This window comes from Anneissia japonica, unplaced genomic scaffold (assembly GCF_011630105.1).
Source record: "Anneissia japonica isolate Jap-2015-1 unplaced genomic scaffold, ASM1163010v1 scaffold1951_len603592_cov169, whole genome shotgun sequence".
Taxonomy (NCBI): domain Eukaryota; kingdom Metazoa; phylum Echinodermata; class Crinoidea; order Comatulida; family Comatulidae; genus Anneissia; species Anneissia japonica.
Window position 1 is genome coordinate 111,536 of NW_022741522.1, and position 25,671 is coordinate 137,206.

Sequence of the window (25,671 nt, forward strand, 5' to 3'; positions counted from 1 at the left end):
GCATCTTAAGATCGCTCCTCCCCCTCTGCCGACCGCCAACACACACGTTTGAATTGCTTGATTTGATGCATTTTGACAGCTTCTCGCTGAGTAGACTAGAGAAACAGCCAAGCTCGCTAAAGAAGTATCATCAGTAAAAATTTTTACAAAATTGGAAATACCGGTATTGTCATGCGTTCAAGGTATGTGCTAATATTTCTAAAAGCAGTGTGTATGAACATTAACCTTTTGCATTGAAGAATGGTAAATTTGAAAGATTATTGATATGGATGTAACATTTACCGGTGAGCTAGGCCTAGGCCTAGCTAGGCAGGCCTCCCTGCTCCCATGCCACCTTCTTCGATTCAGTTTAACATTCCTCAGGAGTGAGTGTATGAATGTCTTGGCCTAGCTAGACCTAGGCCCTAGGCTAGAGTGTAGTGATGGAGATTGCAGTAAGCTAGGCCTAGACAAGTAATAGGCCTACATACGCTCGGTTAACATCTCACCGCTAAGAAATTATCTCAAATGTAGGCCCTAATAGACTTTCTGCTGATTGTTAATTTAGGATGTTGTATTGGGAAAAATAATTAGGCTAGGCCTAGGCCTACCTATCTAGGCCCTTATCAAAGGGTGGGGGAGGGGGGCTAGGCCTGTTCATTGCATAATACTTTTAAAATAGGCCGAACATTATTACATAATTTACATTATTTAGAATAGCCATTGTCATGTATACTTAATAACATCAATCTTGTAGCCGGGTTTTGGAGTTATTTTATTGCATTTTTTTAGGCCTAGGCCTGTCATCAGTGCCGGTTTTAATTGTATCATTTTTAAACTGTACTAAAATTTAAAAACCCATTATGTAATGTATGTCTTAATGTGGCTTGTTCATGATTGGGCTAATCGCAATGTATTGTATGCGATTTTTTATTGTGCTAGACTGAAACCAGCGTACTTTGCAGCAATTTAATTTTTATCTATTGATAGGTTTATTTTTTAAAATAAAAACTATATATATTAAATTTTTGAAAAATACATCTGATGTTAATAATACCCTATGTACCATTAAAATTATATGTCTTCCTGATTTTTTTAAGGTTTCTTTAATTTATCCAATCAGTGCAATAGGAGACCTACACTGTACGTGATTTAATTTGTATCCCCAATCCCAGCCCACACTGCATTGCGGAGAGCGGCCGTGGGCCGAGTGGCAGTATTAGTCTTGGAGCGGGTTGCATGTACAGTAGTACCTCGTCATTCCTCATAGAATCGCGTCGGCTGACAACCATCGATGCGGTGTGCGCCAGATTTAAGCATCCTACCGTATTCGTTCTGTTGTTGCCGTATTATTATTCATTAAAAAACCCGCCGCCACAAAAAATTGAATTTTCAGAAAAAAATAAGTTTTCTTTTTCTTTTTTTATTTATTAATTTTAAAAAAAAATAATTATTCCTACCGCTGCTTTGAAATCTCTAAAAAAATAAGATTGTACTGTACAGTATATTTCTTCCCTAATTTTATAAAATTTAAACCATCCCATTACTGTCCTCTCTCTGGATTTCTCATTTTGCTAAAAATGAAAAGTAGAAAATTAATGGAACTTTCTGCTAACCCTCACCTTTTGAATAGTTGTCACTAAAGGTCCCACAAAATGACAATGTTAACGAATGCCAACATGTGCGTTTTTGGGACAACATTTTTGGGACAAACACGTTTTCCCACATGTACCGTAGCCCTGTTCTAATTGATCGATTGTTGAGTTTGGTTGAAATTGCTTTTACAGTAAAATTAAGGCCCACAGCAATGTGGAAAAAACAGGCTCCCAGCGGGAGCGTGTGTCCACTGCCTAATTCTATAGAAACGATGATGTGGAAAATGATTAATGATTTAATGGTTTAACATCATGAGAGTAAGGTTGTGTTTACGAACTTTCAACGAAACCGGATAAGTCAAAAATGACATAATGCCCAGAGGGTAGGTCATTAGATCGCTTGTTTACGAACCCCAAGTTTATTCGGATACGGACCATAAGGTATAGGTCTTTCAACAAAACAAACACTTCACCGCTTAGCCTTCCTCAGCCCAACAAGGCAATTCAACAATGAATTACCGAAACTAGAGCCTAGGCCAACTGGGAAAATTACAAAAAACAAAGAAAAAAAATAGCCTATGGACTTACTACCACTACTACTACTACAGTAGTTCCTTCCACTGGTGTTCAGAGCCGACAACGACGTGTCGACAGTGTGTGGTGGACAAGAAATGGGCTATCGCCAAAAATTTCGTTCATCATCTCAAAATACGGCCATTCTGTTGGGGGGGTGGTTCCCTGACTTCCCGTTAGAGTCCTTTTCCTAGGTGTATTTTTTGTGCAGGTTCTTGCGTTTGGTAACTATCTGCGCGTACGTAAAGATATAACCCATTTCCCACATCGTCTGTGCGATTTCTTTATATAAACGGCGTTGTTCCGTCGGGTTCCATCAAAACCGTCTTGTATGGATGTCGTTCCCCATATGCTAATTAACGTTTGGGTTGCTTCGTCAGTCCTCCCACTCTGTTCAGCTGCAGCCATTGTAAAGTGGTATGTCGTCGTAAAAATAAACTTAATATTTCGGCTTAAAAATTGGATAATATAATTTATAAAGAGAGGACTACTCTAGCGATGTCACTGGACGAAGGCACGAATGAAAAGAAATTGCAGACTCATGTGCTTAATCTGAATAGATTTCTCATAAAAGTAAGGTCAGTTGACACCATGCTGTGGGCTATTGCGCCCGAGGCAGCCTCCAACCCTCCAAACTTATCTGGAAAGGAGCCCAGAAATTCCAGATGTTTTAGTAATTATAGCTAGTTGAGGAATGATTAATTATCACCTCAGGCTTGAGTTATCTGGTTTTCGAAAGTTCGTAAACGGGGCCCTAAGTGGGGGTGTTGACATTATACTGTCATGTATAATTGCCTATTCATTGTATAAACTACAGTACACCATGGTATTTCCTAATTAATAGATACATTGCAGTGACAGTGATATCCTTATCTTGTTACCAGGACAACTGTTCTGTTACTAACCACACATACCTAAGTTTAGGTGTCCGCCTACACATGACCTCCATCGGAATTAGAAAGGTCAATGTTGCTCGACAACATAGTGTCTACTGCACCCTGTGGGGGCAGTGTAGACACAATGAGGAAAGTCAACCCCAGCCTTTTGACAGTTTAGAATCTGGATTCTTAGACTGGATTCTATTCAGCTTAGAAACTTTTGTATAGTATTGCCGCACGCCAGGGTTCTCACCAGCATGTCATGAGCGCCAGTCGGCAAAACTTGAAACGTAGTCGTCAGCCCAACAAGACATCACAATGCTAAGCCTAGCCTACTGTAGGCCAACAATTTAGGCCTAGACTAGCCGTAGTTAGAATAATAGCACAACCTTTCTCTATGGTACAGCCAAGTTTAATGATTGGCTGCCAGATCATATTTTGTTGTTGTACATAACTCATCTTTTTTAATGGCTCTGCTACTATTGTAGCTAGATATATTGACTGTTGCAGTTTGAATTAATGGCTCTCAAAGTCTCATAGCACTTTATTAGATTCACATTCTTTAGTACTTTAAGTTTATTTAAAATTGAGTGGATTTAAATTTCATTGTTTACTTTGATGTTGATGTTAAATTTGACCCCATCACCGAAGTAATATCAGATTTGACTTGTATGCTAGGTCACCATACAGTATCTATTTTTCTGGCATAAAATAAATATTGAAAGTACTTTAACCTCTTGTGTTGTGCTAAAATAAGTTTATATAATGACATATTTGGATTGCTAAGTACTGTAGGCCTATTATTAGCTTCTATACCATTTACATAAATACTGACCTTAGAATGAAAAATAATACCAAATTGTGACTCACATGTTATCTCAAAATCTTCAGTGGATGTACTGTACAGTAGGCCTACAGTACTGATATAAAACATGAAAATTAAATTCTGTGCCTTTGTTGCATAAAATATTGAATTGGTTAGTAATTAAAAATTATAATTTAATTTTTTTTTTTATGAAAGGGCTAGAAATTTGGGAACCTTTCAGTATAATTTTTAAATGTTCAATCCTTATATAGTATTACCCTATCATTAGAAGTAGTGCTACCAGATATTTCCTAGTCTAAGGTTCCTAACAAGAGGTCCAAGTTATAATTATGGCACCTGCCCTAGGTGGCCGGAAATGTGAGAGACTTGGGGCCCCCATGAGATCCAAATTCACCTCCTCAGCCTCACTATATTTGGCACAATTTTAGGCACCTCTAAACTACTGTATATACAGTATACCTGGAAATGACATTCTCTGTATGCTTGATCTACAGTGATTCCCGAAAAAGTAGTAAATGATGTAATTGGTTTTTCTCCAATGGGGGGTATGACGGGGTCCTGGGCTCCCGACGAAGGCCTCCTGTACTCACTTGATGGCACCGCCACTGATTAGAAGTTGAGTAATCTTGATTGACATCCTTTCCCTTCCAGTGATTGTTAAACTAATTGATAAGTTAATTACTGTGAACTGAAATTTGTGACTGCAAAATGAAATGAGTTAATTGAAATATTAAATCATCTGATCAGTGATAAATGGTGTTGTCAAATGAAGCTTGCTTGAAAACTAGTTAACACTGATGTACAGAGAGAGTTCCAGTTAGGATGTGTATGTACTGTATTGTACAGTATCTGTGTATTAGAAATACTGTACATATATAAAATTTTCATTGCCTTAGAAGCAAATCTGTAAATGTACGGAAATTATTACATGAGATGGAATATAGGAAAGAGATACTGTAAAATGTACTGTGTAAAGGATTTCTAGATAATAAACAATTATTATATTTATTAAGAGTCTAGAGTTTATAAAATGCCAGACAAGTTGGAATATATATTAATAATGCATCAGGCATCCATCCATGGTACTGTGTATGGTATTAATAATAATAATAATAATTATAATTATAATTACATTCTTCTATAGCACATTCCGCAAAAAGCCTCAATGCGCTTTACAGCAAGGAAAGAAAAACTAGTAGTAAATTATTTAATATTTTGACTTAAACTACGGTACTTAAACTAAAAACAGTTCCGAAAAGCATGTCCGCTAAATTGGTATGTATCCAGAATAGGGCTCCACCCACCGATGTCGAAAACAACGTCTGCATTGACTTAGAGAAAAGGAGCTAACCAAAAACCATACTTCCCGTATCCGCTTATTTACAGTAGCTTCACTGACGTACTGAAAGGCTATAATAAAATATTTGTATGGTAATTAATAATTGAGGTACTGCAGTTCAGACTAATCGTAGCCTAGTGGCTGAATTACAAATTTGTAGTTATAAAAGAAGTAATAAATATACATTACAATATTAGGAGGAAATAGCATTGAACATCATTTTAATCAACACCCAATTTAGAAATAAAACGTTTCAATTTGTTTTTAAAATGAGCTTGGGGATAACCTCGAAAAATACTGTAATTTGGTCTCTTGCATCGATGATGTGCAATTTGTACGATGGTTGTTGACTAAATACACTTTTTTTTTATAAGAATCAGTAAAATTTTCCCCAGGCTCAGTGTTTTCAGTGATAAGATTTGTTGGTTTTTATATTTCAAAAAAAAAATAATAAAAACCTTACATTTGACATTTTACCTCAGTGTCAATCTGTTCGTATTTTGTTCTTTTATCAATTTCAGCCACAGTATTCTTGTAAAATGTGTTCTTATAAAATTAAAAAAATGTGTACAGTGTTATACAGCAAGCTATTATTATATTATTTGTTGTACCTGTATGAGTAAATGTAAGTATTTACAGTACTGTAAATTTAATTTAATTTTCTTTTAAAAACACTTCAAAACGACATGATATTTTTACCCACCTAGGCACACGCATACAGTAATTGATTTCACCATTTAAATGAAATTTTTATTACTGTGTACAGTACAGTGTATGTTTTCCTATTAAACTACAATTTTGGTAAGTCAAAATGATCCATTTACATACACTGTTACAGTACATTATTTTTGTATGATCCGATCGCTTTTTAACTAGCAATTTTTTCTGTCATCTCATATCAATTGCTCCACTGTACCATCTTGTATCAGACATTGCATCCTAGCAGCATCCTTGTCTCCAATGGTCTTCATTCACTTTTCAACAGATGTTATTTTTTGTTAATAATAAAAGTTCATGATGATCATGTATCCAGATATGACATGCACAAAAAATTTACTCTAGTGAACTATTTGGAGGCGCAGTGTTTAATTTTGTTTGAATTTAATTGGCTCAGATTTTTAAAAAAATATCAACACAGAATACGCCGCCCTCTACTGTACCTGTTATTTCTAGTCGTATGGCTAACTATCAGTATTGTTGCACTGTACCAGACCAATTCCATTCCAAAATCTTCTACAGTAACTGTATCCTTATTACATACTGTATTACTGGGTAGGGACTGACCAACCTCATTTTGCACAAATAATAATGATATACAGTACGGTGTAACTTTTTTATTTGAGGCACGAAAACAAAACATGTACTGTACAGCAGTGTAATGTATAACAGTGTACTGTAGAATTTCCATCCCATTTCCAGTATTAGGAATGTATAGTAAGCTTCAGGTGGGGGAGGGGGGTGATTATTTCATATTACACAAGGACCTAATTTAACAAACAACTATAATAAATAATAATACTTCATAATGATAAATACTGTATATCACTTTATAAAACGTCTTATTGAAGCATATAAATTATTCTAAATTATGTAAGTTATGCCTACCAATTCATCAATGGGGGGGTGGGGTGGTGATTCTTTCATATTACACAAGTACCTGTTAGCTGTAACTAACAAACAATTAACTATATTAATTTAATAATGAATACTGTATCAGTTAAACATCTTGTTAAAGCATAGCAATTATTTTAAATTATGTAAATTAATCCTACCAATTCATCGATATACGGTACCCGCATAAAACTGAATACTGTATTTATCACAGATGAAGACAAGTAAGCATCGCACAATATGCATTTATGCTGATGACTGCGAGCGAGCAAATATAGATTATTAACAACTTAATTGTTCTGTCAATTTCTCTACTGGTACTCTTAAAAAGGACCACAGATAGGGAAATTGCAATTAACTTTGAGTATAACCTTTTGAAACTCAATCCCTTGGCAAGTTAATTTAATACTTAATAGCTTTTATAACATTTGATATTTTTGAACTGAACTACAGCATAGTAAAGGCCTACTGTATATCATAAATTTATGAAAAGTGCAGTTTTCTAATAATGTTCTTTTTTTTTTTTTATTGCATACTACAGTACTCCATTAGGGCCACTGACAGTGAAATTACAAAATTATCTCAGATTAAAGTAATGACCCTATTTTGAAACTCCAATTAAATGAAAGTTAATTTTTACTATTAGTAACTGTAGCTTTCATAATATTTGATATTTTTGAACTGTTACTGTATTTCAAAATAAAAAGTGCAGTTTTCTAATGTTTTTTTTTTTTTTTTAAATTGCTATTGTGAACTTTTACATTCATACTGTATTGTTTTTTTTATGAATTCATAATTCAGTATTCTTTGATTTTTTAGGCTAGTGGAAAGACATAAAATTGTAAATTCTTTTTTCATTATGAAATACAACAAATGTGGTTCTGATTATTAAAAATAAGATGAATGTAAGACATTAAATACAAGTCATTGGCAGGACATTGTGTGAATTTTGATTGATAAATGTACTGATGCATTTGTACAATTAATTATATGAGTACTGTAGGCTATATCATTCAAAATTTGAATTTGAATGCAACAGGCAGCAATAAACTGCAGTGCTATTATATTTTTGTGCATGTTGTTTTGCCTTGGAATGGCCAAATGTTATTATATAAATGAATCCAGTGAATTTATTTACTTCTGATCAAAAGTATAGTCATTCAATTAAGAACACAACAGTTTAAATTTGGGATGTTAATGCATGTCAGTGATAGGACATTGTGTAAACCATTATTGATCGATAAAATTTAATATTATAAACTGATGCATTTGTACAATTATATGAAGAGGCTACGTGATTAGAAATTTGAATTATGCAACAAGCAACAATGACAGTACAGTATTATTGGTAATAGCACATGTACAATACCTAGAGGGTTGTAGTTGTACAGTAGAAAACTAAAGGGTGGGAGGTAAACATTTAAGGGTGGGCTAATAACATTAGTACTGTAAGCACTATATGATTTTAAGGATGGTCAAAGGGGTTAGTAAAAGTAGGTGGAGGGCCATAAAAGGTGCATGATGGGTCATGGGTCATCTTTAGCACCTTATTACTGTACACAATTCATAAAAAAATACAACACCACACATTTGCTCAGATAACCGAATCCCATGTCGACACAAACATAATACTGTAAAGCCAGCATAGAGCACACTGTAGACGCACACTCCCGCTGGGAGATTAGTTTTTAAAGTGCTGCTTTTGGTTTAAGGCAAAAGGCAGCATCATCCCTTCAAAGTCTCTTAAAAAGCAGTATAACATACGTTGTTTATTGTAATTCAATCGTCAATCAAACGGATTGATGTATTAAAATCCTAATTAATTTTTGCAAGCTAACACTGATACGGATGAACCATGTGATGCACTCTGATGGACCTTTCTGTGTGTCAATCAAACTTAACAACTGACCAATCAAAACATGCCGGGATTACATGCTTGTCCCACAAACAAACATGTTGTCCCACAGGAGCTTAGCAACAAAATCTAAGGGGCGGGGCTTTGTAGAAAGGTCTTGACTCAATATATTCATGTATTGATGAGTAATTCAGTGTAATCCACTATTGTTCATGTACACAAGTTTTTAACCCCGACAAGATTATCACATTTTATTTAACAAAAACATGTGACATGCCTAAATATGGTCATGATGACATCACATCATGACCATATAGACACATCATGACTATATGAGCATAAAACAGTTTTTTTGTCAGATAAAATTTAATAGTCTGGACATATCTTTAGATTCTTAAACCAATTTTTGGTCGGATATAGAAATACTTCAGTATGGACTGATCCGTTACAGTAAGTGTCCACCCCTTTGATACAGTATTGTTGCTAAAGTCTCATATAACACATTAACGTATACATACTGTAAACATGCGTGTTTCGGACAACACATGTGTGCAAAGGCATAATATTATAACCCTGGATTACAATGCTGTATAACAATAACCTTTTGACATTCAATCATGATGTAGCAGCATTATTTAAAATACAGTCAGTAGGCCTAGCCATCAAATAGGTCTGCCAAGGCCAATACTATTAACTACATACTTCATAATCATAATAATTGTGAAGGTCTTTCAAAGCCACCAATTGATTGGTGTGCTATTCAATGCTTGTCCACTATTTGATCTCTGCCATTCACTCTTGTCAAAACTGTTTATTTTTCACAGCCTACAGCTTTCATCATAATACCTCTGGGTAGAGTAAGTAGGAGGAAGGCAAACACTGAAACCAGCAACACAAATACACCACCTGGAATATTGATCTGTGTAGGTAATCAGGGAATAAAGGAACAGAAATAGAAAATCTGTTCTGTTGGATTCACGTGAGAATTGTAGGCCCGTAGACGCAGAGAGCTTTTCAAGATGCAGAAGGAGCTTGATGTTGATGGAATTATTAAGAAACTGCTAGTAGTAAGGGACACGCCAAAACAGGTAAGTTTTACCTTTGGTTTTTAAGGTATAAGCTTTACAGTAGCTCTGTTTGTTTATTAAAGTCTAGAACTGACAAGATGAGTGACATTCTGAGATTGAGGATAAAGAGAAGGAATGTTGTAATAGTCATTTTGTCTACAAAAACGTACATGCTTTGACTAATCAATCTGCACTTCTTTTCAATCAATACAAAGTAATAGAAATCACAGACTGTAATTTAGAAAACACTGTTGGGCTTTAGTGCAAAGGCCTACTCTGTAGGAATCAGTCGACATATTTTGAAAATAAAAGGCTGACTAAATTTTCTCAATATTTTTACTTTGAATAGTGTCTTATTATTTTGCTACATTTATGAGTGAAAATAGTGACTACTTTCCAGGCTAATATTGTACCTGATTCACAAAAATAATGTAATGAAATGTAGCAGATGGTTACAGCGATATCTCCCAAGACCAAATTAAATGCTTGCCTTTGATTTTGCTCATTACAATTAAAAATACTGTACATCTTGTTTAATGTTTAACGGTCCTTTTGTTAGAGCTCTGCTGTGTCGTTTAATAATAAAAAAATCAAACTTAATTAACACTGAATCAATGCCCATTCAATCAAAAGCCTGTTTATTAAATTTGCACTGTGGGCCATGAACAACACCCGTAATCATGAAATATTGATTGTTAAAAATCAGGACAAAATACTGTTAATATAAAGCCATGTTTAGGCTATCAAATAGTATTCGAAAGAAACATGTGACATGCTTATATATGGTCATGATGACATCAAATCATGACCATATATAGGCACATCATGACTATATGGGCATACAACAGTTTTTAACTATTATCCCATTTTTATTCTTATTTTATTTATTGTTGCATTATTTATTTATGATTCCAAACTTTGCCACTGCTTCTTTTGATTTGTTTACTTGTTCTATGCTTGGGTTAGGCAATGATCACGGCTGCTTGTGGGTTGTGAGGTGCCTAAATATGTGGGGTGCAGCACTTAATACAAATGTTCTGATTAATAATAATAATAATAATAATAATAATAATAATAATAATTATGTTGTATTTATATACTGTAGCGCATATTGCACATTGCCCCTATGCGCTTTACAAAGAAATATTATAGGCCAACTGAGAAAATGCAAATAACAATAAAATAAAATAAAAATAATAATCATACTGTAATAACAATAATAACAATGAGACTAAACTACTGTACTGCTATTCCTTAAACTAATTAATGGTTGGCCGTTGACTCAGAGGAGCTCATCCGCCCTTTGTTCAGCTATTGGTTTTTCTTGCTGCTGGCTGACCATAAACACCCTCCCCTCAGCAGCCACTATTAAGACATATCTGCGAGGGTTGTCAGTTTAGTCGCCGACGCTTCGACCGGATGGAGTTTAATGTCATACCCAAGCCGTAAATTGGATTGGATTTTTTGTCAAAGAAAATTTGATTGTCTGGACAGCAATAATTAATCCTTTGCTGGACAGTACATCAAAATTGATGCTTGATTGTCTGGCTAATAATAGGCCTACAGTACAATACACATCATAGGAAATCATTGCTTCTATCCCCACCTACTCAATCCAATAGAGGTTTCGCAGGCAGAAAAACCTGACAATTCAATGCTACTGTATCTGTACATACCGTAGTGATCGGGCGTTCTTTGTTTTAGCATGCACAAAGTTCTACTCATTACTAATTGTGAAATTTTGACATGCAGACGTGCTGTAGTTTATGTGTGTATAATACTCTACGCATTCTCCAAAGGTTTACATTGATAATTATTCGGATTTAGTTTGGCTTTGGTGTGTAGTCCCATCATAAATTATTAACTCATAAAACATTTGTTTTTTGTTTTTTTTTTAGTATAGAGTATGTTGTACAGAATCATAGTATTGTGCCTTAAGTGTATGTACAGTATAACACATCAATCATGTTCAGTACTACTGTACTAGCCTTGATAACGTGAGCGATTGTACTTTTGCATCTCCGCACTCATAATCCACTCGAGAGATGCAAAGGGTAGCACATATAGGGATTAAAGATTACCCCTACAGAGTAAACAAACACATCAACCTGCATTTACTGTACATTACATACTATTTACTGTTGCTGCGATTTCTGTTGAGTTTATGTTTGCATTGCTTTGTGAAAACAGAACATGTTGACTTCATTTTACCAGCAGTGATGTACGTAATGGGAATTGAGGGTGCACGCTCCCCAGAAATAAATGTGTGGACAGCCATCTTTACCAGTACAAAAATAACAATTTAATGTTACAAAAACTGTTTCCTTTGTAGTTTATAAACTTTAGTGTAGTATTCACTGCCTGCCAGTTAAATTTAAGTAAGACTGACATTTGAAAATGTGATTTACATTTTAATTTTCTTTTCTCTTTTTTTTTTTTTATTTTCTTTTTCTTTCTTATTTTACTGTGCTTTTTTCTTTTTGTTTTTATGAGCTACAGTCAATTATTTTTCAAAAAGGCAAGAAACAAACATTTAATTGTCATCATATATTTAAAAAATCATATTTTTAATGTCAATTCCAGGCATCATTACCAGACACACAAATTCGACAACTATGTCAGCTATCGCGAGAGATTTTCCTGAAGCAGTCGATGGTAGTAGAACTGGCGGCACCAGTCAGAATTGTCGGCGATATACACGGACAGTTCGATGACCTATTGAGGCATTTCGACAAGCTAGGATACCCACCCGAGGCCAACTTCATTTTTCTTGGTGACTACGTAGACAGGTACAGTAATATTCATGACCTATTCTATAGACATTATCTACTTTATAATAATAATTATAATAAAATAATAACAAATGTTAGACTTCTCATGCGAAAAATGCTGGAGATTCGATGCTCTTTCAAAAAAGCAAGTCGAATGGAATAGCGGTTAAGGTGGGGGGGGGCACCGCAACATACAGCCATACTGTAATACCAGCGCTGGTTCAAACGGCACGTTCGCCTGTGGTTCTGGTGGTGGTACAAGTCGTCTTGAATAAGGACTATAAAACCGTAGGCCCAGTGTACACAATTGGCTCATGTGCACTTTAAAGAATTCGAGACGAGTAGGGGTTACCCCGGTGTACTGGTCCATACAACCCCTTTTTAACCTGCGCTTACGGACCATTAGGTTCTTTGTAGGATGTGTAGTAATTAAACCTAAGCCATGCACAGCAAGTGGTTTTCTGTACAACACAAACATTTTTTATCGCAGTCCATGCTGTTTAACAAAAAACAATGTATGTTTGTGCTTTTCATACATCTTTATTGCACATAATCATTATTTCAATATTGATTCCAATTCTAAATGTACATGTAGTCAAACTCATAATAACCTTATTGTTCCACAATGATCTTCCACAAGCAACAACTAAAATTTCATAGACATGACTATTTTATCTCTTAAAAACTCTACTAAATTTTTAATTATTTGTACTGTATATTTTGGAATGTTTATGTTACTTGCATTGCTTTCAATATTTGTTTAATATGCAACTTTAGAAAAACACTACACAAGTACTGAAAGTGCATGCAGTAAAAAGACATAATAAATAAATAAATTAATAAATAAATATGTGTAAAATATTCTGTATGAACATATTATGATTGGGGTTGATGTCTTCCATTTTGATCATTGCCAAAGTTCATTACTCTCATAGTTTATATTTATTTGTTTAATATAAACGTATTCAATTAAATTCAATATAAATTTATTTGCGGAACATATACTGTAAGTAAGTTTTGAAATGTACGATTCAATAATAATGCATTTATAATGCGCCATCTATCTAGGTAAACCTATTCCGAGGCACACACAAACATACTAAACATGGAATATATAAAAAAAAACAAAAAAAACAACATTATAAAATGAGAAGACACATACAAAACGACAATATTAAAAACAGTAAAGCCATAAAAAGGGACATTCTCTCAAAGAAAACAAACACATATGGTGAATCTCACAAAAAATAATTAAAGCTATTAGGTCTCCCTCCAATTAAAGACCACTATAGGGGCCAAGGTTTCTCTTAGTTATTAGCAGCTTTGATCTCTAATTTTAATAGAGATTAAAAGACATTTGTTTTAATATTTGGAACCACAGAATAATGGTCTTTAATTGGAGGTGGTCTTTCATTGGAGGGAGACCTGTATTATTATTATTATTATTATTATTATTATCATTACTATAATTTTTATTTAATGTTATTGCAATTATTAATATCATTCACAAAACCATTACAAATATTCATTAAAAAGTTCAAGTACTGTGACAAATATGATAAAAATGTGTGTTAAAATGCTAGCGTATTTCACTTTCACGTTAAAAGGCTAGTGTATTTCACTTGCACGTTATTAGAATTATGATGTGATAAAATATGCTTTATTTTCCCTTTCTACAATGTGTTCAAATGCCATAAAGCGCATAGTAAAAGCAAACACAGACATCATATTGATTGCATGCAGACTCTTTATTCGAAGGGCGCTTAAGAAAAGGTTAATGCGCCATTACTTAATATGAACGATTATATTTAATTTTCACCAAGCAGCCATTAGATGCAATGCCATAACATTTCACATAGTAATAAACTGGAAATTACAAGTGCCTGCACTTTAATAGCTTGGTTTCCACAAAATTGCTACACGTTATCACCGAAAGCTTTCGGTGATGCTGAATGGTTGGTCGTATTGGGCAGTCTTCCCGTTTGCATCGGTGACTGCTACGCTAGTGCAACAATTGCAGTTAACAAACTGTAGCAAAATTGTAGGGATTTTAAAGAAACCGGGCTCTATACAGACTTAAAGTATAAACGCAGTACAGTATTTTATTTATTTAATCTTCTTTTAAACTGTAGGCGCTTTTTCAGTACTATAGTAAGTACTGATTTTCAAAGTGGTACAGTGACAGGAAACATTGTTATCATTTTTTGTTCTAATTCATTCGTCTACTTCGTGAATACTTACCTGGATAAACCGACTAATTGTCTATTCTTCCTCCCACGAGAAACACCCCCCAAAAATAATAGAACAGTCTACTCCTGGCACCAAGCACAAGCGGCCAAGCAACCAGATGCAACTTCCTCATTCTTTTTCGATCGTTCGAAAGTTTCACCGTTGATTACTGAGTTCTCTATAGTTGTCTTGGATTATATTATTCATTCATTCATTTATTTAATTGATTAATTAATTCATTAATTCATTCATTCATCATTTATATATTAATGTACCGGTCTCTGTAATTAAAGACCCCCTCCAATTAAGGACCACTTTTCTGTGGTTCCTATTTTTTTATTATTCTAATTAGAGACCAAAGCTGACCATGGAAACCCTGATCCAGAAGTGGTCCTTAATTGGAGGGTGACCAGTATTTGATCCATTTATTCAGTCTTTAATAACCATTTGTTCGTTCATTTGTTCCTTCGTTTGTTCAATTTTGCATTCGTTTATTCATTTCAACAGTGTAATGTTGTTGCTGTTTTATTATAATACTGTCTATAACAGTATGTGGTATTAATGATTATAAATGGGATGCTGATGATAACATCCATTAATTTATTCTCAATTATGTTTGTGGAGGAAGATAATAAATAGGGAAGCCAACATGTAGATTGCATTGGATAAAGTTAAATTTGCATATAAGATACTTCTGTAATTATTCCTAAATGTGGGTGATGATGATTTACCACCGCATGTAAAGTAGCTCAGACATTAGATACTGGATTGATTGGAGAAAACTCAATGTTAGATGGAATGAACAGTTAACTCTTTTGACTTTTAAATGTTTAAAAGGGCATGCCCCTCCATACCTAACATCCAAATTTAATTTTAATCATGATATACATTCAAAATGCACATGTAGCCAAACGCATAATGATTTAATTGTACCACCTTGGAATATCTGCCAAGGTAAGAGGACTTTCTTATATCATACCTCAAAAAGTTGGAATGAACTTCCAAACGACACAAAAACTAACTTTAAAGAAATTACCCTAGTTTCATTCCAACATTCTATTAATTTTTAAGTTTTACATTGAATCTTCTTTTGACTTTATTTTGTATTATCTTCCTTCTATTTCACGGTTTGTTTGTAACTGTACCACTTTGAAAATCAGTACTCAAGTACTGAAAGTGTATGCAGTCTAAAGAAAGAATAAATAAATAAATAGTGTTGTGAAACATTTCCATTCTCTTTAAATTATGAATTGCTGTTCTGAATTATAATTTACTATTTATTATTAAATCATGTAATACTGTTTAATATGAACAAATAATAGAATAAAATGGACAAAATTTAATGTGAATTCTGCAAAGTCGTACAACAATAATTTTTGGAGTGACATTCATATTATTTGTACCTAACCTTTGTAGTTGATTGTTAATACTTCACCTACGGAATATAATTTTTAAGTGGACATAGCCAGCTACCTGTAGGCTCAGATGCAGGTATAACAAATGTTCAGTCAAGGATATGGAAATCGGTTTTCCTCCAATTCAATGAATAACTAAAGAGAAAAATGAATAAAATGTGAGGTGAGTTGAGCTGAATTTCAGATGTTGTTTTAGAACATGAATATTTGTGCAAAAAAAAAACCCAATTGATTATAGTAGCATACCAGACTGGAACTCTGCCTTAAGTTACAGATACGAACCCTGGGTAGTTCTAATTTAAACCATGAATTAGTTACTTTAAATATTTAAGTACAATAATTTAGTACAATATTTTCTTTGAATTCTATTTTTATTTGTTATTACTTGTTGCCAATTCTATTTTAAGTTTTACCTGATAGTTTGGTGTAATATGTATTCCTGAAAGTACAGTTCTCTTTTTGTATAATATAGAAAAAGTGTTTTAGTAGGCAAAAATTAACAAAATTATTAAATGTTTGATGCATAATATATGGGAAGTTTAATTATCCTACACTTGATAATTTTATTATAAAATCAATATCAATTTAGATGAAACAAATTACTGTGTTGAAATTTGAAAAACCTCAAAATTTCAATTAATTTAAAATTCTATTGCTGATTTGGAAAGATCAAATTATCAACGTCCATTGAGACAGGTTAAAAAACACTGGCGATTTACAGATAGACGAAATTGATTAATAGTGCCAAGCCAATTATGAAGGAGTGTGAGTTGTATAGCTAAGTGGCAGGTGCTAGCCTTCTAATCCCAGGGTCCTGGGTTCAATTCCTGTGACAGACTTTTTCTCACGACTAAAAACAACTCCACTACCAAACCTCATAGAGAGACTTTGCTAATAAATGCATCACATTAATCCATTTATTTAAAGAGGACCCCTGAATATCAGTCGACCTTCTAGGATATGCTGGAAGGGTCACCCTCTATAAATATGGTAAAAATATACTGAATATCTTTAAAGTAAGCAATTACAAACAATATTTTGTTTAATAATACAGAAGATTTTTTTATCTCAACACAAATACTAAAATAAGAATCTTTAAAACCTGAATATAAGGTCTACTCCAATTAAAGACCCCTCGAATTAGGGACTTTCCCAATAATGACCCCTCCAATTAAGACTGCTCCAATTAAAGACCACATATTTTTACTTTTTGTCATTTTGTGGTCCTGTATTAAGAAATGTGTAGTATCTTTATTATTCTAATTAGAGACCAAACTAATTGGATGGAGACCTGTATTTATACTTTAAAAGAGGTACTGTAGTGTAAGAACCAATGGCGTTTTAAATGAAGAATATTAAATTATTTAAAAAAAAATAATTACCCCATCAAGATTCGAACCCAAGACCTTCTGATTACCAATCAGGTGCTGTAGCAGTTGATCTATGAAGCCATGCTGACTTCTTTATTTTTCCATGTTACAATATTTTCTCAAGGTATTTCATAATATACCTGTACAATATTCATATTATACCTCTTAAAATTGTTTGTTATATTGTATATAAATAAACATGAGAAACTGTGTTAGTGTTGTAGTCTTTACTTAGCTTACTATAGCTTTCGCTGTCTTCTCTGTCAGACTCGCGTAACAACATCCATGTTACCATGAGAAAGGTGTCATCCTCACTAGGGTTTCATATTCACAAACTTTTGATTACCATCTGAGCTGAATCCATTTTGATTTAATAGTGCTTGGATTTCCCTATTATTATAGGGCATGTTTTTTCTCTCTAGGTAAGGTGAGACCTTTTTATACTTGTTTCGCAAACTTATATATTTCAAGATCGTCAGAGGAGGGCGAAAAAAAATGACAATTAAATTTTGTTTTCTTATTTAGCAAATAGTTTTGCCAAAGACATCTAGATGGAGGAGAAAATAAAAATAGAAGTATATTGGTGAATGTAAACAGTGTATTAATGGGATGGGATGGTTTAATGCTTTAAAAATTTATATAATTAGGAAAAAATATACATCTTATTTTTGGAGGTAATTTTTTTCTGAAATTTCCATTTTTTCAAAATGGCGGGTGCACTAATTGGTAAAAATTGTAATTTTTATATTTATACAAAATCTTCATTACTTGCGGGCGGCAGGTTAATTTTAAAACAAGGTATAGAAAACGTCTCGCCTTTCATCTACATTATATGATTTACCAACTGAGCCGAGACTGATTTAATATACTGCCTTCGATTTCCCCTTTCAGAGCAATGTTTATGTTCTTTCTAGGCAATGTATTACATGCAATCGATACATAAATCAAATGGAAGATTATACATAGTATAACCTAAAAAATTTTAGTTCAAGGATTTGTTAACAAAACACAACCAGAAGTTAAATTCAAAAGAAAACATTCCCTTAATTCATATCACTAACATATAGCTGCTACTTAAGTATCGGTAATTGATAACTACTGCAGATGAGCTGTGTTTATAAGAATAACCAATGTTCCCATTTCTAGGAAAAGATAGATTAACTTTAACCTCCCCTATTCCAGGACACCATGACTTGTTAAACTGACAAAATGAACATTAAAATTTAAGTTAAATTAAACGCATCTTATATTACCGTGGAGCCCTAGCCCCCCCCCCCACCTTGGGAAGAACAAGAAATTATGTATTTCTTTACATGAGACTCTAAATCGATTGAATAAGCCTTTGAAACCCCCAAACTGTCATATTTTGGGAGGCTTCGCCCCTGGACCGCTTTCAACAGGTTTCTTAGCGACTCCTGACTACGGCCACTTTATTCATGTTGGTGACATCAGGGACCTTGGACCCCCTGGAGAAATCCTGACGCCGTCACTGCTAAGACAGGGCATTTAGGCTTCCAGGACTGAATGATTATGGATAAATCTACATAGCTAATGTTCTGCTTCATTTATACTAAACACAATATATGATTCAATTTTTTTTTCCCCAATTGCCCAGCCAATCTATGGTGTATTTAAATCCATGTGTAAGATGCATTTCAATTTAATTTATGAACATATATAGGAACATCATGACTATATATGGGCATACAACCGTTTGTTATGGTCATGATGACATCACATCATGACCATATATTTATTTATTTATTTATTATCCCAGCCAACAGCAAACATAAAATTCACCACTTACAGGAGGGAACACAAACATCAAATGGATACATAAATATAGTAAACGTGAAGAATACAAAAATAAATACAAAAAGTAATAATGATAATAATAATAATAATAATAATAATAATAATAATAATAGTAATAATAATAATAACAACAATGTGATAATATCAGATTAAGTGGGCCTAATATGTAAGATATTTCTAACACTGTTACGGAACATAGAGAAATTATCACTAAAAATATCAATATCAGGATTCCTTAAAACAAGAGAATTATAAGCTAAGCTTAATCTACTAATAAAACAATTTTTAAGCACGTTAAGTCTACTAAAGGGAATATGAAAAGTTGGATTATTTCTAAGACGCCGACTGGGGACTCTAAGACTAAAATTACTTAACAAATCGAAATCGAAAAAGGAATTAACACATTTATATAAAAAAACAAGATCAAAAAACTGCCTATGGGACTCCTGTGATTGAATGTAAGGAATGTTGTGGAACTTATGGTTGTGGCTGATGTAGCGCAAGAAGCGATTATGTAATCGATGAATACGTGAAGCTTGGGTTTTGGAAATAGAATTATATATAACTGAACAAAAGTCTAAATTTGGGCGAATAAAACTGAAATATAGATGTAGTTTAGTTTAATACTGAAATAAAGATGTAGTTTAGTTTGACTGTCAAAGTTTTTGCAATTGCGCCACATCAGCCCAAGCAGTCTATTGCACTTGCCAACAAGATAATCAACATGATGAGAAGCAGAAACAGGCACATCATTGACTATATATTGTATGGCCATACAACATTTGTTTATGTTCATGATCCATATATAGGCACATCATGACTATATATGGGCATACAGCAGTTTTGTTTTTTTGAAAAAAAAATTGATAGTGTGGGTAGTACTAAAGGATGTAGGAAATGCTTGAACACACATTTGGAATTTTGATCAAGAAGTACATACACTTCACTTAATTAATCCATTATTGAATAATATGCATAAACATATTATTTTTGTCACTTGACCATAGATTGAACCCCCCTCACTTAATGATTGATTAATTGGTCAGTCAATAAAGATTATGTCACACAGATAGTAGACATTTTTTTTTTCGTCGTTTTCGGAGTACAGTATAGTGTAAACATGCTTTGAAGGGGTAAAAAGTCAGAGGTGGATCCAGAGATGTCCGAAAGGGGGAACTGGAAGTGGGGCTGATCAAGATAACACTCCCCTAGGGGGAATGCCCCTGCAAAATTTTGTTTTCTAGATGCCCAAAAGTAACATCTGATGCGTTTTGGGCGATCAATTCTTTTCTTTTTCTTTCTTTCTTTTTTTTTTAACTTTTTTTTTTCTTTTTTTTTAAATTTTATTTTAATTTTAGTTTTTTTATTTTAAAAAATTCATTTTTTTTTTAAATGTTTCATACACGTTTTATAAATCTATCTATTATATTATAACAATTAGCCACTTCTTTCATACGTATTTTATTCTTGTGTTAAGTTTTGATATAATATTTAATTCTTACCTGTAAATGCAGATTTATCTCTGTATAAATAAAACAAAATGACGAAAATAGAATTGAAAATTATACAGTAATTTACAACAGATTAAAAAAAATATATGCATTACTTTCTTAACGTCATAGATGATATTTTGTGCAAAACACATTTAATCATAAAGGGCAGTATGTATTTTATGTATTCTTGTATTCTCATCTCTTATAATATTATTATTATTAACTTGGCTGTTGAATGCATCCGTGCTCCGTCATAAAAGCCAGCCAAACTTTGAAACACATGGTGACTTTTAATTATTAATGTTATAAGACAAGATGCTTAGCTCATCATCAATATTACCATCATCATAGTGTAATCATCAGTTTTTGTCATTAACCATTGTGTATTCCAGTAATGGCTGATTGTTATAATGAAGAGCTGCTTAGCTCAGTCAGCTAATCTGGTGGTAGCCACTCTGTGTGTGCGCTGAACTGTAGAGATCTCTATGTTCCCGGTTCAATTCCCATCGCTACCTATTTGTGTGACAATTTAGCTAAATAATTAATGTTCCTACTATAAAATTATAAAATATCGTTTGGGAGATGTTTTCATTGGCCTATAAAAGTGGAAATATTTTTTTTGTAAAATAACCTTGTGCTAAAATTATATTTTGATGACATTATTTGTGTGACAATTTAGCTAAATAATTAATGTTCCTACTATAAAATTATAAAATATCGTTTGGGAGATGTTTTCATTGGCCTATAAAAGTGGAAATATTTTTTTTGTAAAATAACCTTGTGCTAAAATTATATTTTGATGACATTATTTGTGTGACAATTTAGCTAAATAATTAATGTTCCTACTATAAAATTATAAAATATCGTTTGGGAGATGTTTTCATTGGCCTATAAAAGTGGAAATATTTTTTTTGTAAAATAACCTTGTGCTAAAATTATATTTTGATGACATTATTTGTGTGACAATTTAGCTAAATAATTAATGTTCCTACTATAAAATTATAAAATATCGTTTGGGAGATGTTTTCATTGGCCTATAAAAGTGGAAATATTTTTTTTGTAAAATAACCTTGTGCTAAAATTATATTTTGATGACATTATTTGTGTGACAATTTAGCTAAATAATTAATGTTCCTACTATAAAATTATAAAATATCGTTTGGGAGATGTTTTCATTGGCCTATAAAAGTGGAAATATTTTTTTTGTAAAATAACCTTGTGCTAAAATTATATTTTGATGACATTATTTGTGTGACAATTTAGCTAAATAATTAATGTTCCTACTATAAAATTATAAAATATCGTTTGGGAGATGTTTTCATTGGCCTATAAAAGTGGAAATATTTTTTTTGTAAAATAACCTTGTGCTAAAATTATACTTTGATGACATTATTTGTGTGACAATTTAGCTAAATAATTAATGTTCCTACTATAAAATTATAAAATATCGTTTGGGAGATGTTTTCATTGGCCTATAAAAGTGGAAATATTTCTTTTGTAAAATAACCTTGTACTAATATTATATTTTGATGACATTATTTGTGTGACAATTTAGCTAAATAATTATTTTTCCTACTATAAAATTAAAAAATATCGTTTCTCTGCCCACCCACTCTCTCCCCCCCCCCACATCCTTCTTCATTGTACATTAAATTAAAATTAAATACTTAAAAGATTAAATACTTGATCTCCTTATCTGCAATGAGGTCATTATGAATAATTCATGAATTAATCATGAATTATTCATTGACAATCTATACCACAAGGGACTCAGTTATTTCAAATTTGTATTTTTATGAGCGGATGACAACCTAAAGGTAATATGAAATACAGTTTTCCTAATTGGGAATCTATGGATCATCTGTACAGCTAGAGCAACATGCAGTACAGTTGTCATAAATTTGTTGATCATGCTGGTTTGGTAAAGACATGTCAATCAGTCTCCAACAAAATTTAATTAATTAAATTATATTATGGTGGTAACATTTTTGAATTAGGTCATCACCTGTTTTTCTCAAGTATTGCATAAAAAACAAATGATACATATAAAAATATAATTTGCTATGAGGTTTTCAAATTGCCCCTCCATTTGCTATAAAGATGTTTACAGTACATACTGCAATGCTAGAAGAACATTTCCCCATTCAGATTTGGCAGTCAACATTTTTCTATATCATATCATATCATTTATTTCACCAGTAAAACAATAAAAAAAGAAAAAGTATGGCAACATTGTTAAAATTGATACTAAAGATATTAAATAACACTTATATTTGAAACACATTTAATGAGGGATCAGTGGCATATCTAGGGGTTCACAGAAGTGTATGCTCCCCCACCCAAAAAAAAAAAACAAAAAAAACTTCTGTCTTACCAGTCTCCCCAAAAATCAAGCTCACCCCCCCTCCCCCACTGAAGAGTATACCATTCAGTGACTGATAATAATTTTGGACCCTCAACATGTAACCATACAAATTTAAAGATCACAGATAATCAGATATCAAAGATTAAATTAATTTAATTAAAGTTAATTGAGTTTTAATATTAAAAAGTATTTAACAGTAAGTATTTTGCTTCAGTGTAATCTATGTCTTTTACAAATAATTAACACTAGCATCTATTTCAGCCATTTTGAATTATTCATATGCTTCCTTTCGATAAAATCACGCATTTTCAAAATGTGAGCTCATTTTCCAGAGAAAATGCATGATGTCTCATTTAATCTGAACTCACTTTGCAATTGAGCATCCATACCAAACAAACAAACACTCTAATAATAGTAAACAAATTTTCAACATTGCTAAACAAATTTCTGCGTAGTTTGTCTGACGGAAATTGAATATTTAATTTCCTGGGCTCCTCAAGTGCTCTATGATGTTTCACCGTCAGCGTCATAGAACCATTAGCAAATAATACAAGTATCTCTTTTGAGATCCAACTTCCGATTTTGACGTCAGCGATGTTTAAAGAATGAAAAGGTTTTCAATTGATTCTGGCATTTGGAATTTACCACAAAGATTTTGTGGTAGATACTGTACGATTATGACATTTGTCGTGTTTATGTGAAAGGTTCTAGGTTTGAGTAGACAGTGGTTGATTTTTGTCTTTTACCGCAATTTCAGAAAAACTTTTTTTTTCTTCTATCTGGTTTTCCAATTTTTTTGAATATGGTTTTTCTACTACCCACCACTTTTGATATATTTGTTAGTCTTGCTTTTCTTCAAACTTTGTCAAGCAAAGCCCAAAATCAAAGATGTGCCCGATAGGTAAAATGATGTACATATACTGTACTACTGTACATATACTTAATATAGTGTAAATGTAATTAAACATGTGTTGATAATGTAATAAATGCAATTTTCCATTTTTTGAAATGAGAAATTAGTTACAGTTTAGGCTCACCACAAAATTAACTATCAAATGCACTCACAATCTTTACTCTCAATCTATAAAATTTAGGCTGGGACGTAGACCGGGTCAGGTTGGGAGTGAACCCCCGCCCTCCCAATCCTACTTAATTTAGTGTTCATGAAGAGATGCAGTGCTGATACTTGGAGAACCAAGATGATAACTCAAGTCTTGCATTAAGGAATTTCCTGTTGTTATTTTCTCCCAAGGTTGAATTCAGCAAGCCCTTCAATACTATTGAGCCCACATATTGATTACTATTGACACTAAATTTGTATTGATTGGTTGTCCAGCAATCTTGAAGACCACTCAGGTACATTGAATGTATGCATAATTACTTGGTACTTACATGGATCCTTCACGCATTCCGGAACACAAAGGAAGAAAGATAAACACCAATTAATCAAATTCATCTTAAAGAAAGGTCGAATGTTGGTAGACCAGTCAATTTGTATTCAATTTCATGTCTTTCTTTTGTATAATTTACTATCAGTATTTGATTTGTTTAATTTAATAAAAATATGAATATAAATAAGTAATAAATGTCTGAAACTGCAATATTTTATTTTTACTTTATTATTAATTGGTTTAGGCTGAAGGCCAAAGATATGCCAAGCAGTGAACTTTAATCACTATTCAAAATGGCATATCCCTTCACAAGACAAACATAAACACAAGATGCTCCTATAAACTACTGTAAGAGGCTTACACCCTATTCAGACTACACTGTTGCGATCGGTTGCAATGTAATCAGTGGTAGTTGGTGGTAATCCTTACTGATTAGGCCCTACTCCCGATTGCAATCAACAAACGCATTCAGACCAACACAAACAAACTTTACATTCTGGGGCCTACAGTAGGCCTCTGGTGGCTAGGCCTATGTAGACCGACTCAGCCAAATAGTGCCTGTGGAATTCTTTGTGCTTCGTTTTGATCGGATTCCATGGTAATTGGGAGTAATAAGGATTGTAGCACCCAATCGCAATGGATATTTCGATATCAATTACTTATCGACTACTATTGGTGAGCTTTTACACACGATTTTACTTTGCGGTTAGGTGCGAATGGGTGTCGCAATTGCTACAACCATTCGCAATGCGATGCTTGTCTGAATGGGGTATTAAAGAGTGGAGTTGTTTTGGCCGTGAAAAAAAATCAGGTTGCTGGCGTGATAGGAATTGAACCTCCTAGGACATCTTAACCACTGAACTTTTCAACTCCACTATTGCCAAAAAATTATCCAGCCGTAAGTTACTATTTTATCAGTCATAATCGAAATGTCATTGACATCATCATCATCCATCAATCATCAAAAATTAAAGTTTTATTATTTAGAATAGACCAGACTAGACAAAAACCAGAATAGACAAAATTATTGATTTAGAATTAATTCACCATCATCATCGTCATAATTATCATCACCATCATTATCAATATCATCAATTGA

The 25,671-nt window shown here is 33.0% G+C and overlaps 1 protein-coding gene across 1 annotated transcript in view; it reads left to right on the forward strand.

The window, feature by feature from the left end:
- LOC117118719 (serine/threonine-protein phosphatase PP1-like) overlaps positions 1–25,671 on the forward strand; it is a 55,308-nt gene continuing 29,637 nt past the window's right edge. Inside the window, exons 1-3 of the mRNA XM_033263392.1 lie at positions 1–182; positions 9,481–9,744; positions 12,307–12,512. Of these exons, the coding sequence (XP_033119283.1) occupies positions 9,676–9,744; positions 12,307–12,512 (275 nt within the window). The 5' untranslated portion in view covers positions 1–182; positions 9,481–9,675. The remainder of the gene's footprint in view (positions 183–9,480; positions 9,745–12,306; positions 12,513–25,671) is intronic.